Below are 12,523 nucleotides of genomic sequence, written 5' to 3'. Positions count from 1 at the left end.
ACATCATTCGGTTTGTCTGCATTTAGCTGTAAGGCATCTACAGCCCTGAATTCATCCCCTCACCTCACCCTGATCCCCACTTGGGCCACACATTACTTTGTCGTGTCAAGCAGTAATTGTTTTGACCACTTACCTCCATCCGAGGTCAGGCTGTCAGTAAAATCCTATCTAGTTATCCCATCACTAGGCCAACCACAATTGGTCTTGACGGTAACAATCCATCTTTTAACATTTAGCCACCAGCAAACGAAAGTAAAGTGGCCAAGATGGTTCCATGATGTAACTCTCACCCTTGTGAACAATCAAAACCAAAATTGCATAATGAAAGCCGGGCTTTAAAGATATCCCACACCTTTGCCGCAGAAGTCTTAGAAATCCCTTGTTCTTTACATGCCTTTATTTTGATTATGCTTTTGAACAGTTTACATGATGTCTGTGAGAGCTCCGAGAGAAGAAGAACCTCTGTAGTCAATTTCTACACTGCCAAAATAATTAGGCACATTTTTATGAGCTGACGGATTCCAAAATAAATTATAACTTTTTTATTTCTAAGAGTTACCTCTTCCTGACATGGCTTCTAGCCAGTCCATTTGATGAGATTAACAAAGACTTAATTTCAAACCTGTTTCTCAGGCCCTAGATGTGGGTTCTACCTTGGTTAGAGATTCCCTGAGTCTCAGTATGGAAAAGACTGTTTGGGATCCATTAAATTTCAGTGTGTGTTCTAATTTCGCAACAGCTTGCCAGCTGTCTCAGTTAATTTCTATTAAGACTGAACATTTTATTTTAATTCAACTTGGCTTGTCTACAGACACTTTTCCTTATATTACTTTCAAGTATAGTGAATTGGCTCGTGATTAACATACGAAGGAAAAGCTTTGATTCTGAATCGTTTTTTCCGTTCTACTTCTAGAGTTCAGGTAACTTTTATCTTCGTTTCTTAACGCAGGGAGATGCAACAATAAGAAAGATGCTGAGCTTCTGGTGGCCTTTGGCTCTAATTCTGGCCACACAGAGAATCAGTCGCCCTATTGTTAACCTCTTTGTTTCCCGGGACCTTGGTGGCAGTTCTGCAGCCACAGAGGTAGGCCATGCTTTGGGGATGTGGGGCTTATAATCACCTTGGTGGGGCAGGGGGGTGCTGAAACTGACTTCCAGTTTTTCTTGAGAGCTCAAGTAATTCCCCAATATTAAATTCCATGACAGTCACACTAGGAAGCCATAAAGATCTCATTCAGTGACTTATGTAATTGTGTATTTTTATGATTATGGGAGAAAACCTGTCACGCATGTCATACATCCTTCTTACTTATCAAATATGAGGAAGTGAGGCACAGAAAGAAAAGGTTAAAGACACAGAACTAGCTGGAAGCTGGACTAGTGTTAGAATCCAGGTTTTCTGACTCCCGGTCAGTTTTCCATGTCCACGGAGTCAGCACCTGCCTCTTCACCGTGGTGGCAGAGGACGATGAAGCATGCCACGTGGCAGCAGAGTGGGACACACCCAGTGGCTGCAGGGCCGCTGCCTCTGTGTTGACCCGGCCTGCCCTCACCTGCCCTTCACCATCCTGCATGTGCTGCCCGACTCGTCACCACCACACCCGCGCCTGGCATGCCCGCCTCAGATGGGGAGCTCCTTGATTGAACAAACTTTATCTGGAAACTGGCAGCCACTCCAAAGAAAGAGTTGACTCATTTTTACCTCTTTCAAGTTGGGTTTGAACAAATAGAATTACTTCATTGGCTTCCTCCTCCACTGCTCTCTGGAGAATTAATTCCATCTCTGGAACTGCTGGTCCCGAGGAAGGCTCATGGCTGCCCACGAGGGCCTCCTGTCCAGGCACTGCCTTGAGGGGAGCCGCCCGGAGCCCTTACTGCGCTGTCAGCATGTCTCCAGCCAGAGTGCCTGCCAGTTTCCATGTCCTGGGAAGCTGCTCATGTTCTCCTGGAAAAAGAAGCACGTAAATCAAAAACAGAACGCTTTCTCTTGCTTCGGTGTGTTCCTGGATTTTGTTTTTTAAATCATGAACATCATCTTGGGTGGCTGCTGTAACACACAGTTTTTGTTCTCAAATACTTCAGTTCGAGTTTCTCACAAAAAGTATGGGACCCCCACCACCTGTGTGCTAGAATTCCATCCTCCCCTTTAAAAAAAAGAAAAAGGACAAATTATCCATTAGAGCCATTTGAAAATTGCTCTCGATGGCATATAGGAACTGCATATGGGGTACAGCGCTGGCATTTACTGGTCATCTGCTCATGTGCCAGGCATTTATGTACATTTCCTTGACTCCCCAGTAACCCTATGGGATGGATATTATTGTTCTTACTGTTCCACCAGAGCAGCAAGAAGGGGGAGCCATGGGAGATGTGCTTCGCACAGCTGGGGAGCGATGAGGTGAAGGTTTGGATCCAGGTCCGCCCTATCCCAATGCTCCTTTTTGTTCTAGCACACCACGCCACACCACACTTTCTTCACACTGCTCGGGGACTTGCCTTATGTTCCTGGAACCTCTGGGCATTGCCGTTTCGTTAATTAAAACAGATGAAGCTTGTTCTCCTCCTTCGCAGGCTAGGCAGAGGGTAGAACACTGCCAGGATATAGGTTTAGATGCTTTGTTTTCCCTTTTCTTCCTTTTAATTCACATAGGGAAGAAACTGTCATTTTATTTTTCTTCTTTAAGAGGCGGGGTCTTGCTTTGTCACCCAGGTAGGAGAGCAGTGGTTGCACGATCATAGCTCACTGCAGCCTCAATCTCCTGGGCTCAAGCGATCCTCCCACCTCAGCCTCCTAAGCCATCATGCCCAACTAATATTTTAATTTCTTTTGTAGAGACGGTGTCTTGCTTTGTTGTCCAGGCTGGTCTCGAACTCCTGGACTCAAGCAATTCTCCACCCTCGGCCTCCCAAAGTGCTGGGATTATAGGCATGAGCTACCATGGCTGGTCAGAAACTCATATTTTCATGGAAGCACATTGATCGCTTTCTGCACAAAATATGTATTTAATTTTCTTAACTTAAAAAATCTAAATTGGGCCATACTGACCAAACAGACTGGGAGTGAATTGGGTTGGAAGGAGACTAGCACAGAGCCATCAACAACCACGCAAAATGTCAGCGTCCCTGAAGGACGGAGTGGAGGCTTAGAGGTGGATCCCAAGTAAGAGACCCTCCAGAGAGCAGTCAATTTCTTGACCCAAAATGAAATGTAATTTCATTTTGCTGACCCCATACCAGGTGGCTAAGGTGTAGGCAGGAAGCCGTGCGTGGCTGTCTTTCTGTGGGCCGGCCTACCTGCATGCTCAAGTTGGCCATAGGCAAGACCTGGGTCCAATGTTTTGATATGGCAGACGTATTCCAGTGGAAAGCCTCTGTTGACAGCTGCTGTGTCTCCCCAGCCATGGGAGTCACATAACCCTTCTGCCCTGTAACTTGTGACCCAGTCAGCACTGTCCTGCTGTCATTCAATTAAATGCAATTTCATTTTGAGAATCCAAAATAAATAGGGCTAGACTAGAGGGTTCTGTGTGGCTCAATGGAATGAGCAAAGATTCTGGAGTCGGGTGGACCTGGGTTGAAATCTTGGCTTCTCAGAGCAATGGATGGTCTTTTCCCATCTTTGCAGGCTACACTTGATTAAGGTGTAATAAAACCCAAAGGGAGGGATTGAAACCGTCTTTGCAAAAATAGGACTGAGACAGTGAAAGAGATCTAACTTAACTGACTCCGCCTTGCTTCCAACCGCCAAGCTGCCCTTGTTCACTCCTGGGCATAGGCTGAACTGACTTTGGGAGAAACTTACAGTTTATAGTTTGTAAACAAAGATGGTAACAGCACTTTCCCAAAGCAGACCTCCTTCTTGCCTGGGGACTAGATTGCCTTTGTAGGACTAACATTAGCCACAAGATTAGAAATTATGCTTTAGGAGTCATGCAGCTGGGGACTACAACATTCTGACCCTCCCTAAACTGCTCCAAAGATCAGTGCTTGTTTTGCAGACCCTGCACTTGATGGATCAGCTGGCCCCACGCAGATCAATCAACTGGCTCATCTGATCTTGTGGCCCCTACCCAGGAACTGACTGAGCACAAGAAGACAGCTCCAACTCCCTATGATTTCATCTCTGACCCCAATGCTCGGGGAGACTGATTTGAGTAATAATAAAACTCTAGTCTCCTTCAAAAAGGAAAAAAAAAAAAAGAGGGGAAAAAAAGGAATCTTGGCTTCCCAGCCAGTGGTCTGCACCTGTTTCTCATTGGATCTGCGTAAAACGTGACGCATCCCCCTCGTTTCACGTCCACTTTGTTGACTGGCTTATTCCACTCCCAGGGATGCGGCGGAGTGCCTGCGCCTAGGAGCCCAATTTGCTGTCAGTTCCCCCCGTCCCAGGCCATCCTGTGCCTGCCTGATGTTCGTCACCCAGTGTAGAGGGCTCTGTCCTCAGCGGCTGCACCTGAGTCGGTGTGCTTTGTCACCTACTGTAGCTCCTGGAGGACTTTCTGCTGGTACCCTGCTAACTGCCACCTCTTCCTGTTGCAGGCAGTGGCGATTTTGACAGCCACATACCCTGTGGGTCACATGCCATACGGCTGGTTGACGGAAATCCGTGCTGTCTATCCTGCTTTCGACAAGGTGAGAACCCGTGTGGTGTCGTGTCTGAAACAAGCTTTTGAAATGACTGCTTGATAGACAGGGCTCTCTGATGAGGGACATTTTGTTGCTTCTCAATCCTGCTTCCCTTTGTAAGGTTAATGTGATGTTGGGGGCATTGAAGGAATATTTTCCTCAGAAAATAACAGGGGCAAGTTGAAGCTTACCTTTGACGCTGATCCCAGGATGCTTTTCCAAAGTGATCGTCCTGTGGTTACCTTCAGGTTATTCTCATTGAGAAATTATTTGTTTGCGAAAGGGAAAATGAACTTCCCCCAAAATCAATTTATGGGATTTTATTTCTGTGGTTTGTTTCTTTAAACGAATACTTTGCTGACCCCATACCAGGTGGCTAAGGTGTAGGCAGGAAGCCGTGCGTGGCTGTCTTTCTGTGGGCCGGCCTACCTGCATGCTCAAGTTGGCCATAGGCAAGACCTGGGTCCAATGTTTTGATATGGCAGACGTATTCCAGTGGAAAGCCTCTGTTGACAGCTGCTGTGTCTCCCCAGCCATGGGAGTCACATAACCCTTCTGCCCTGTAACTTGTGACCCAGTCAGCACTGTCCTGCTGTCATTCAATTAAAGTCTATTTTATAGGACCCACCACCTACTGGACTGTGAGTTAGGACCATCACCTACTGGGAATATTCAGTTGCAGCATCAGGATGCAGAGCATCTCCTAAGAAATGCTTCTGGTTCCTGCCTCACAGGCCTTTGAGAGTGGACTCAGAAGGCATGAGTCACTTGCTGGAGAGAGCAGACACTGTGTTTGAGTGGGTTTAATTCAGTCTATAGATAGAAATCATTGTTTTCATTTCAAGGCATGTGTGTATAGAAGTAAATCTTAGAAAACCAGCATGAATATATGTCTTCTTGCTAAATTTCAGTTCTAGATCCTGATGGATAAGGTGATCATCTGATGAAACTGATGAGAAGGGCAAGTGCTGAAGTGTTAGAACCTCCTGGCTGCCTAGGTCTCATCTGAGATTTTTGGCCACCTTGAAATAATAAAATTTAACAATACAACACTGTATGGTTTCAGTAAGAGCATCCAAGAAAAACATTGTTTTATTCTTGATCACAGAGGCTAGGAGCTATAAAAAATTCCTTTAACGAGCATACCTCTAGCCAGAACTTCAAGTTACTCTAAATCCTTTTAAAACCTCGCCCATTGTTTCCAAGCATTCCAGCGAGCTACACCAGCCATTTATGTGAATGCCGTCTATTCACCAAAATCTTAGGCACCTCCATGTGGACTTCCAGAATTTGCTGCATTGACAGTTGAAATCCTCAGCTTCTTTGTGGGCTCCAGAATCAGAGATTTAAAATTTCTCACATACCTTCTGGGAGTTCTAGCTAAGTATGAGCTGGGAGAGGTTTCCACTAGTGCAGATTCTCTTTAATGTTCAGTGACCTGCAAGAAAGGATGCTTCTGAGCCAATTGGGCAAACAAACTGAAACTCCAGTGCCAATCTAATGATACCTGCTGGTTTATTTCAACGATCTTCATGTGAATATGTGCCATTTTGCAAATCACAGTGCCCCTGAAGGAGCTGTGGTACGTTGCTGTCCCCATGGCAGTATGTGTGTTTTGCTGAGGTTCCCTAATTCTTTCCAACATAGGCCGCCTCCTCATCGTACCCAGCAGGGCACTGCTCCTACAGACCAGTGGCGAATGGACCTCGGTCCTCTAACAGATCCAGGGCGAATGGACACGGAGGTCTCCAACCAGTGGGACTTGTACTTTGCCATAGAACAGTCTAGAAAACAGCTATGTTTTAGAGACTAGAATTAAGAAAACGTATACTCATTCAGAGGCTGGTGCTGGTGGTGGAAGGGATTTGAGAAATGACCTTAGCCTCCCAGTAAAGGAAAAGCACAAGCTCTTTTCCAGGTGGATCCTGTAGTAGCTGTGGGTGTGTGTTTCACGCGGCTGGATGTCGAGCCAGGTGTTCAGGGTTTGTTTTTGTGAGTCGGCTCTGGGACTAATTGGGTCCATGATGAGGCCAGGGTTATCTTTCTCTGCCAGTTTCGTGGTCCGGGGGCCAGGCCCTCGTTTTGCAGGGGTGAGGAGCACGCTTAGCAGTGCAGCTGGAGAGCCTCGGCAGGCCCCTTTGACTGTCAAGCCGGGGACATCTGAGCCCCCCGCAGTCCTGCTTGAAATGCAGTGCAGCAGACGTTCTTGGGGCATCTTTTCTACGCAGATGTTGTGCTGATTCACGGGGAGACACGCAGGGCGTCACCTCAGCAAGCACAGCCTCGCCGGGGTTGGACGCATGACAGGACGTGATGCCTGCCCTCAGAGAGCTCCAGGATCACCAGGCTTTACAGGAGGTGGGGCCCAGCTTGGAGGTCAAAGGTCAGAGAGGCTTTAGGAAACAGATGGGCTGTGACGATGATGGGCCTTAGAAAGAGGGATGTTTTTGAAAATCAGGATTCAATGGCAGGAGGAACAAAAGCACCAGGTGTGTCAGGGGAAGAGCAGGAAGTCCCATTTGGGCTAGAAGTGGAGAAGTCACGGCTGGAAAGTGAGTCTGTGTCAGATTGCACAAGGCCTTGAATGCCCGGTGGAATTTATAGTCCATTTGGTAGGGAGGAGAGGAGCCCTGGAGGCCACTGAGCAGGGCCATGGCATTTAGAGAGATGCCGATGGTGGCCAGGCACAGGGTCTGCTGGGACCAGGAGCGGGGTGCATGGGGCAGGAGCAGGCTTCAGAGCCGAAGCCCCAGGACTGGGCGAGATGGGCTGCCCAGGCAGAGGGGAGGTGACTGAGTTGGACGAGCTGCAGGGCATTGAGTCGAGAATTCACTCAGGTTAATGATCCTGTGCAGGGACCTGACAGCTGCCCGAGAGACACTCAACATGACAGCCGCCTGGCAAACTGTCACTTGAAACCTCTAATTCAGACACATCAGAGAAAACAAAAGCAAGATGCTCTTCAAGATCCCCCAGTGGGTTCAGCCAAGGATAAGCCGGGCCCATTCATGACTGTGGTTTTCTTTCCCCAGAATAACCCCAGCAACAAACTAGTGAGCACGAGCAACACAGTCACGGCGGCCCACATCAAGAAGTTCACCTTCGTCTGCATGGCACTGTCACTCACGGTAAGGACAGAGGCTCTCTCTGTCTCTTCTCTCTGTTTGGTTTTTGTAAAGGGGCAAGTTGCTATTTTAAAGGGGGAAATCTTATTTTCTACAATGTAATGTGATGCTAGATTAATTAGCAACCTCTTCAATACACTTTCTTCTTCAAATGTGAGTGATAGTTATTCAAGGAGGCCCTTGAGTCTAGGAATAAAGGACCTATGTCAGCCATTTCTTGGGGCTTCTCAAATGCTGCAGAAAGGAAGAGGTTGCCTTTAATTGGAATAATACACTTGTCTTGCTGAAAAATTTCTAGCCCACTTTTTAAACATCAAAAGTCAACTTTACAACCATCCCTGTCTCTTTTCCCAATTTAATCAGCATTATTTCAGTTTTCCCCAGTAAAAAGTCCTTTCCAGTTATGTTTGTGCTGACATAGCCTACTTACTTGGCCACCACGTGCCCGTAGGCATTGAGCCCCTGTGGGGTCCCAGGCCCATCTGTCTGCTGAGGATACAGCTGTGAGCAAGCGTGTGTGACACTGTGTCAGCAGTGGAGCCTGTCAGTATTTCTATGCTCAACCTTAAATAAACAACACACATCCTTCATTATCAAGCCCCTGTGTGTAATTCAGATGTGTTTGAACATTGATAATGTTCAAAAAAACATGGATAAAATAGGTACATGCTTTAGCGTCCAAAGGACGTGGTATATAATTTAAGGTTTTTTAGAGTGTTTATCAACAGTGGCAAAAAACTTATCGTTTATAAACAGCCTTCCGTTGGAGACTGTGCCCTTTGGGTTATAAAGATGGAGATGAGAAGAGAATAAGAAGAAATAAGGGTCTTTTGAACTCGGTTCTGTTTTCCTTGCTTATTGTTGTCACAACACATGTCCTATTAAATCCGGTAGAAACTTACATTCGCATATACAATAGAAATATTTGCAGAAATGTTGAGATGTGTGCAGTTGTCATTGTCAATAACTAATAAAGAGGACCAAAGGCCATGAAGGTGTTGGATTATGCCAATAACGGGAGCACAGGGACTGGGTCCTTCTTACTATCATCACAAGAACCGTGGAGCTTGATGAGCTCTGTTAGTGGGCCACTAAAATCAAGGCCTGCGTACATTTTAAACCTTTAATGGACATTTTGAAAGCCTGCAGCTTAATATTTGATCCGTTGCTCCAACACCTAATTAGGTTGTCACAAGGGCAGTGCCTATCACAGAATACCTCTGACACTGCTGAGTCATGACCTCGTGTCCTCAGCTGCCCTTGTCACCACCAACACAGCCCCTTTTGCCAGCCTGTCCCTGTGGAACACAGGGGCGTTGGGAACCTATTCCAGCACTGCCTCACTGCAGAACTGCTGATAGCAATGCCTGTTTGAGCAGGGCCGGTTCCCTAGGCAGCCCTGCTCCCCTGTTAGCATGATTTCTCTCTGTGGTGCCCAGGCTTTTCCATAGTTCCCTAAAACATTAGCAAAACACTGAACAACTTTGAAACCATTTAAAAGAGCATTTTAGGCAGAACAGAGCAGGTTTCTATTCCAGGAAAAGACCTCAGCATTTGGAGACTGTGTTAAATGGCTGGAAGTCCGAGGTTGAATTGACTCTGCTGTGAGGCCCTGTGACTTGGACCTCATCTGCATATAAAGCTGACAACTCCTGGCTGCCGCTGGCTCTGCGGTCCAGAAACTCACCTCCTCTCTCTTTCATACTGTTGAACATCTTCCCGCAGCTAGAGGCGAATCTGATGGAGAGCTTTACCGGATTGGGCTTAAGGACATTCTCCTCTCTTTCAGCTCACAGGCAATAATGTGTATTTCTAAAAAAAAATATTCTGCAGCAAGTTGATTTTGAAATGATAATGACTTATAATCTGGGAAAATGCTTACCTTTCCCAGGTAGAGGCTTTCCTTATTATTCTAATCCTCTATCTAAAAACCATCTGTGACGTGAAGTTTCTCAGGGTCAATTTTCACCTTCTAGAAATAGAGATTCAGAAAGGAACTTGGAGATGAACTAGTCAAAACCCATAATTTTTCAGAAAAGGAAATGATTCACACCGGACAAGTGACTTGTCCAAGTATCCAGTAATAGAAGCAGCTACAGCCCAGCCTGCAGGGCATGCTCTCCAGGGCCCTGTCCTCTGAACCACACTGTTCCCAGAGAGTGGGAACAAATATTGGCCCTTAGGCCTCCAGATTGGGGCGCTTGCCACCATGCCTGAAATGGTGGTTTCTTGCCCATTAAAAACCACAGTATTTGAGTTTGTGGCTTAGGAAGGGTCTCACGTACACCATCCTTATGATGATTCAATCAATTGATCCAACATCTTGGCTAAAGGAGTTTTCACTGAAAGACACAGAGAAAAAAATATAAAGAGAGATATTTCTTTTTTTTCTTTTTTTGAGACAAAGTCTCACTCTGTCACCCAGGCTGGAGTGCAGTCGCATGATCTCGGCTCACTGCAACCCCTTCTTCCCAGGTTCAAGCGATTCTTCTGCTTCAGCCTCCCAAGTAGCTGGGATTACAGGCGCCCATCACCACACCTGGCTGATTTTTATGTTTTTAATAGAGATGGGGTTTCACTATATCGGCCAGGCTGGTCTCGAACTCCTGACCTCAAGTGATCTGCCCGCCTCGGCCTCCCAAAGTGCTGGGATTACAGGCGTGAGCCACCGTGCCCAGCCGGAGATTTTTCTTTCTAAATTAAACATTAAACTGTCCCTGTAACGAGTACTCACCTTATTCTGTCTCTTACTGTATTCATTCTTGTACATCTTTTGCTGCTCTTGGGCCCCAAACTTCATGAGGCAGGGTCTGCAGTGTCATCTTTTATCCCCAGGGCTTAGCATCCTGCTCGACACTGAGAAAGGTCACAGTAACAGGTTAACAAACACAGGAATCAACTAATCCCTAATTATGAGACAATGGTCAGTAAGGTACCGACAGCATTCACTCTTGTGAATGGGAATCTTCTCATTTATGCTCAGTTTGTTCTATCTTAAAAGCTTTTAAAAGGCCCTTGATTTTCTAGTCTACTTTCTTTTTCCTTGGTTTTGGGGTTTTTTTTTAAACTGTATAGCAGGGGTCTCACTAAGTTGCTCAGGCTGATGTCGAATTCCTGGCCTCCTAAAATGCTGGGATTAGAGGCGTGAGCCACTGCGCCTGGCCTGTTTTTGTTTTTTGAATTTTGAATTTTGAAACTTCTTAATGTCAGGAAATTAATGAAGCAGAGGTCATTGAAACACTTGAGAACAGCACACTTGGTGTTTATTTCAGCGGATGCTTCTATGTATACAGTAGGAGCTGCGTAGTGATGCCACAGCCCTCCACACATTGCCCAATGTTAGCACGCTTTCCCGCACTCGGCTGCTTTGGGAAAATCAACTTTTGTCCCTGAGTCTTTGAGAAGAGCTGACCCCCAGGATCCTGTAGACGCCCAGTGACTTAGTGATTCAAAGGAAAACGTATACTGTCCAGAATCAAAATGCATCCTTCCCTCAGAACAGCCACCTCCCCAGGCCCTGACATTTGGAGTTCAACACCTGCCTTTGCCTGTGAAAAATATAGTGGTGTCACTGCTGACAGTTAGTAAGCGGCTCATTTCAGCATGCTACAATGACGTGTTCGTTTATTCCCTATTATACATTTTCTATTTAAATTTAGAGTATCTGTCCTACTCCAGAAGTTGGTTCTGCCCTTGTACTCTTATCCAGCAGTTTTGTTGACCACTGGGTTTTAAGAAAAGCAGCAGATGTCTTCTACCCAGTGTGGAAGAGGGGTGAAGTCAGAGGGGTGTAGGGTAGGAAAATGGAAATGTTCGCGATTTCCGTTAGCATCTTGCTTTCAGTCCTTCAGAGCTGCGTAGTTAAGCATGCTCAGCCAGAGGTTGGTTGATTGATCTCTCTAAACCATCTGATGGGCATGAGGATGAGAAAGGGGGTACCTTTAGTTGATCCAAAAGATTGGCTTCAAAACAGTAGAACTGTCAGATGAAATGGAATCCCCCTGATAGCAACGAGGGAGCAGACACAGTGCAAACCCAGGTTAGCAAGGAGCCTGCGGACTGACAAGCAGCTGTTTTGGTGTGAAGGGAAGCACATTTCAAAAATAAATGCAGCATAAAGCCATTTGGGAGAACAGCTTCAGGGGGTCTGCTTTCACATGGGAGCGTGCGGGGTTGCAGCCACGCAGAGGAGACTGCGTCGCAGCCTCACCAGGCAAGGTGCCTCCACCGGTGCTGGAATCAGAGCCAGTGGTCGCCTTGCCCTGAGCCTTCCTGGACAGCTGCAGCCTCTGTCGCTCATGTGACTGGCTGTAGAACACAGTGACAGTGAGTGTGCCCTAAAAGGCTGTGCTTCTCTAGGTAGACACTCCTGGAGCCACAGGCTGAGGCGGCAGTGAGCTCACAAGACAGGAGCAGGCACTGCAGTCCTTCCTCTTACGTGGGGAAGGCAGCTGCAGGGCTGAACTTACAGAAACCCAGCCTCCTGCAAACCCCTGGGGCCTGTCATGATGCCCTCCTAGATGCAAGATGTGGGGATGAGATAGAAACCACTCACCGGCATGGACAGTCCTTTTGGTGGGGAAGAAGTGTCCCAAAAGAGGAACAGACCTCCCTATTCCTGGATGCCAGGCCAGGTGGTGAAAGCCAGCCAATTAGGCTGCTAAGTTTACCAAATTTGCCAATTTACCCAAAACATGACTTTTTAAAACTGTTTCTGAAGTCCATAGCCAATCATATTTTAATAAACAGAAGTTTTTATCACCTTTGGTTGC

The 12,523-nt window shown here is 46.6% G+C and overlaps 1 protein-coding gene across 1 annotated transcript in view; it reads left to right on the top strand.

Moving 5' to 3' along the window:
• ANKH (ANKH inorganic pyrophosphate transport regulator) overlaps positions 1 to 12,523 on the top strand; it is a 172,382-nt gene that overhangs the window by 121,562 nt on the left and 38,297 nt on the right. The window contains exons 6-8 of the mRNA XM_032135815.2: positions 950 to 1,084; positions 4,540 to 4,632; positions 7,659 to 7,754. Of these exons, the coding sequence (XP_031991706.1) occupies positions 950 to 1,084; positions 4,540 to 4,632; positions 7,659 to 7,754 (324 nt within the window). The remainder of the gene's footprint in view (positions 1 to 949; positions 1,085 to 4,539; positions 4,633 to 7,658; positions 7,755 to 12,523) is intronic.

Source organism: Hylobates moloch, unplaced genomic scaffold (genome assembly GCF_009828535.3).
Source record: "Hylobates moloch isolate HMO894 unplaced genomic scaffold, HMol_V3 SCAFFOLD_17, whole genome shotgun sequence".
NCBI lineage: Eukaryota > Metazoa > Chordata > Mammalia > Primates > Hylobatidae > Hylobates > Hylobates moloch.
This window is presented reverse-complemented; position numbering and strand designations above follow the sequence as displayed.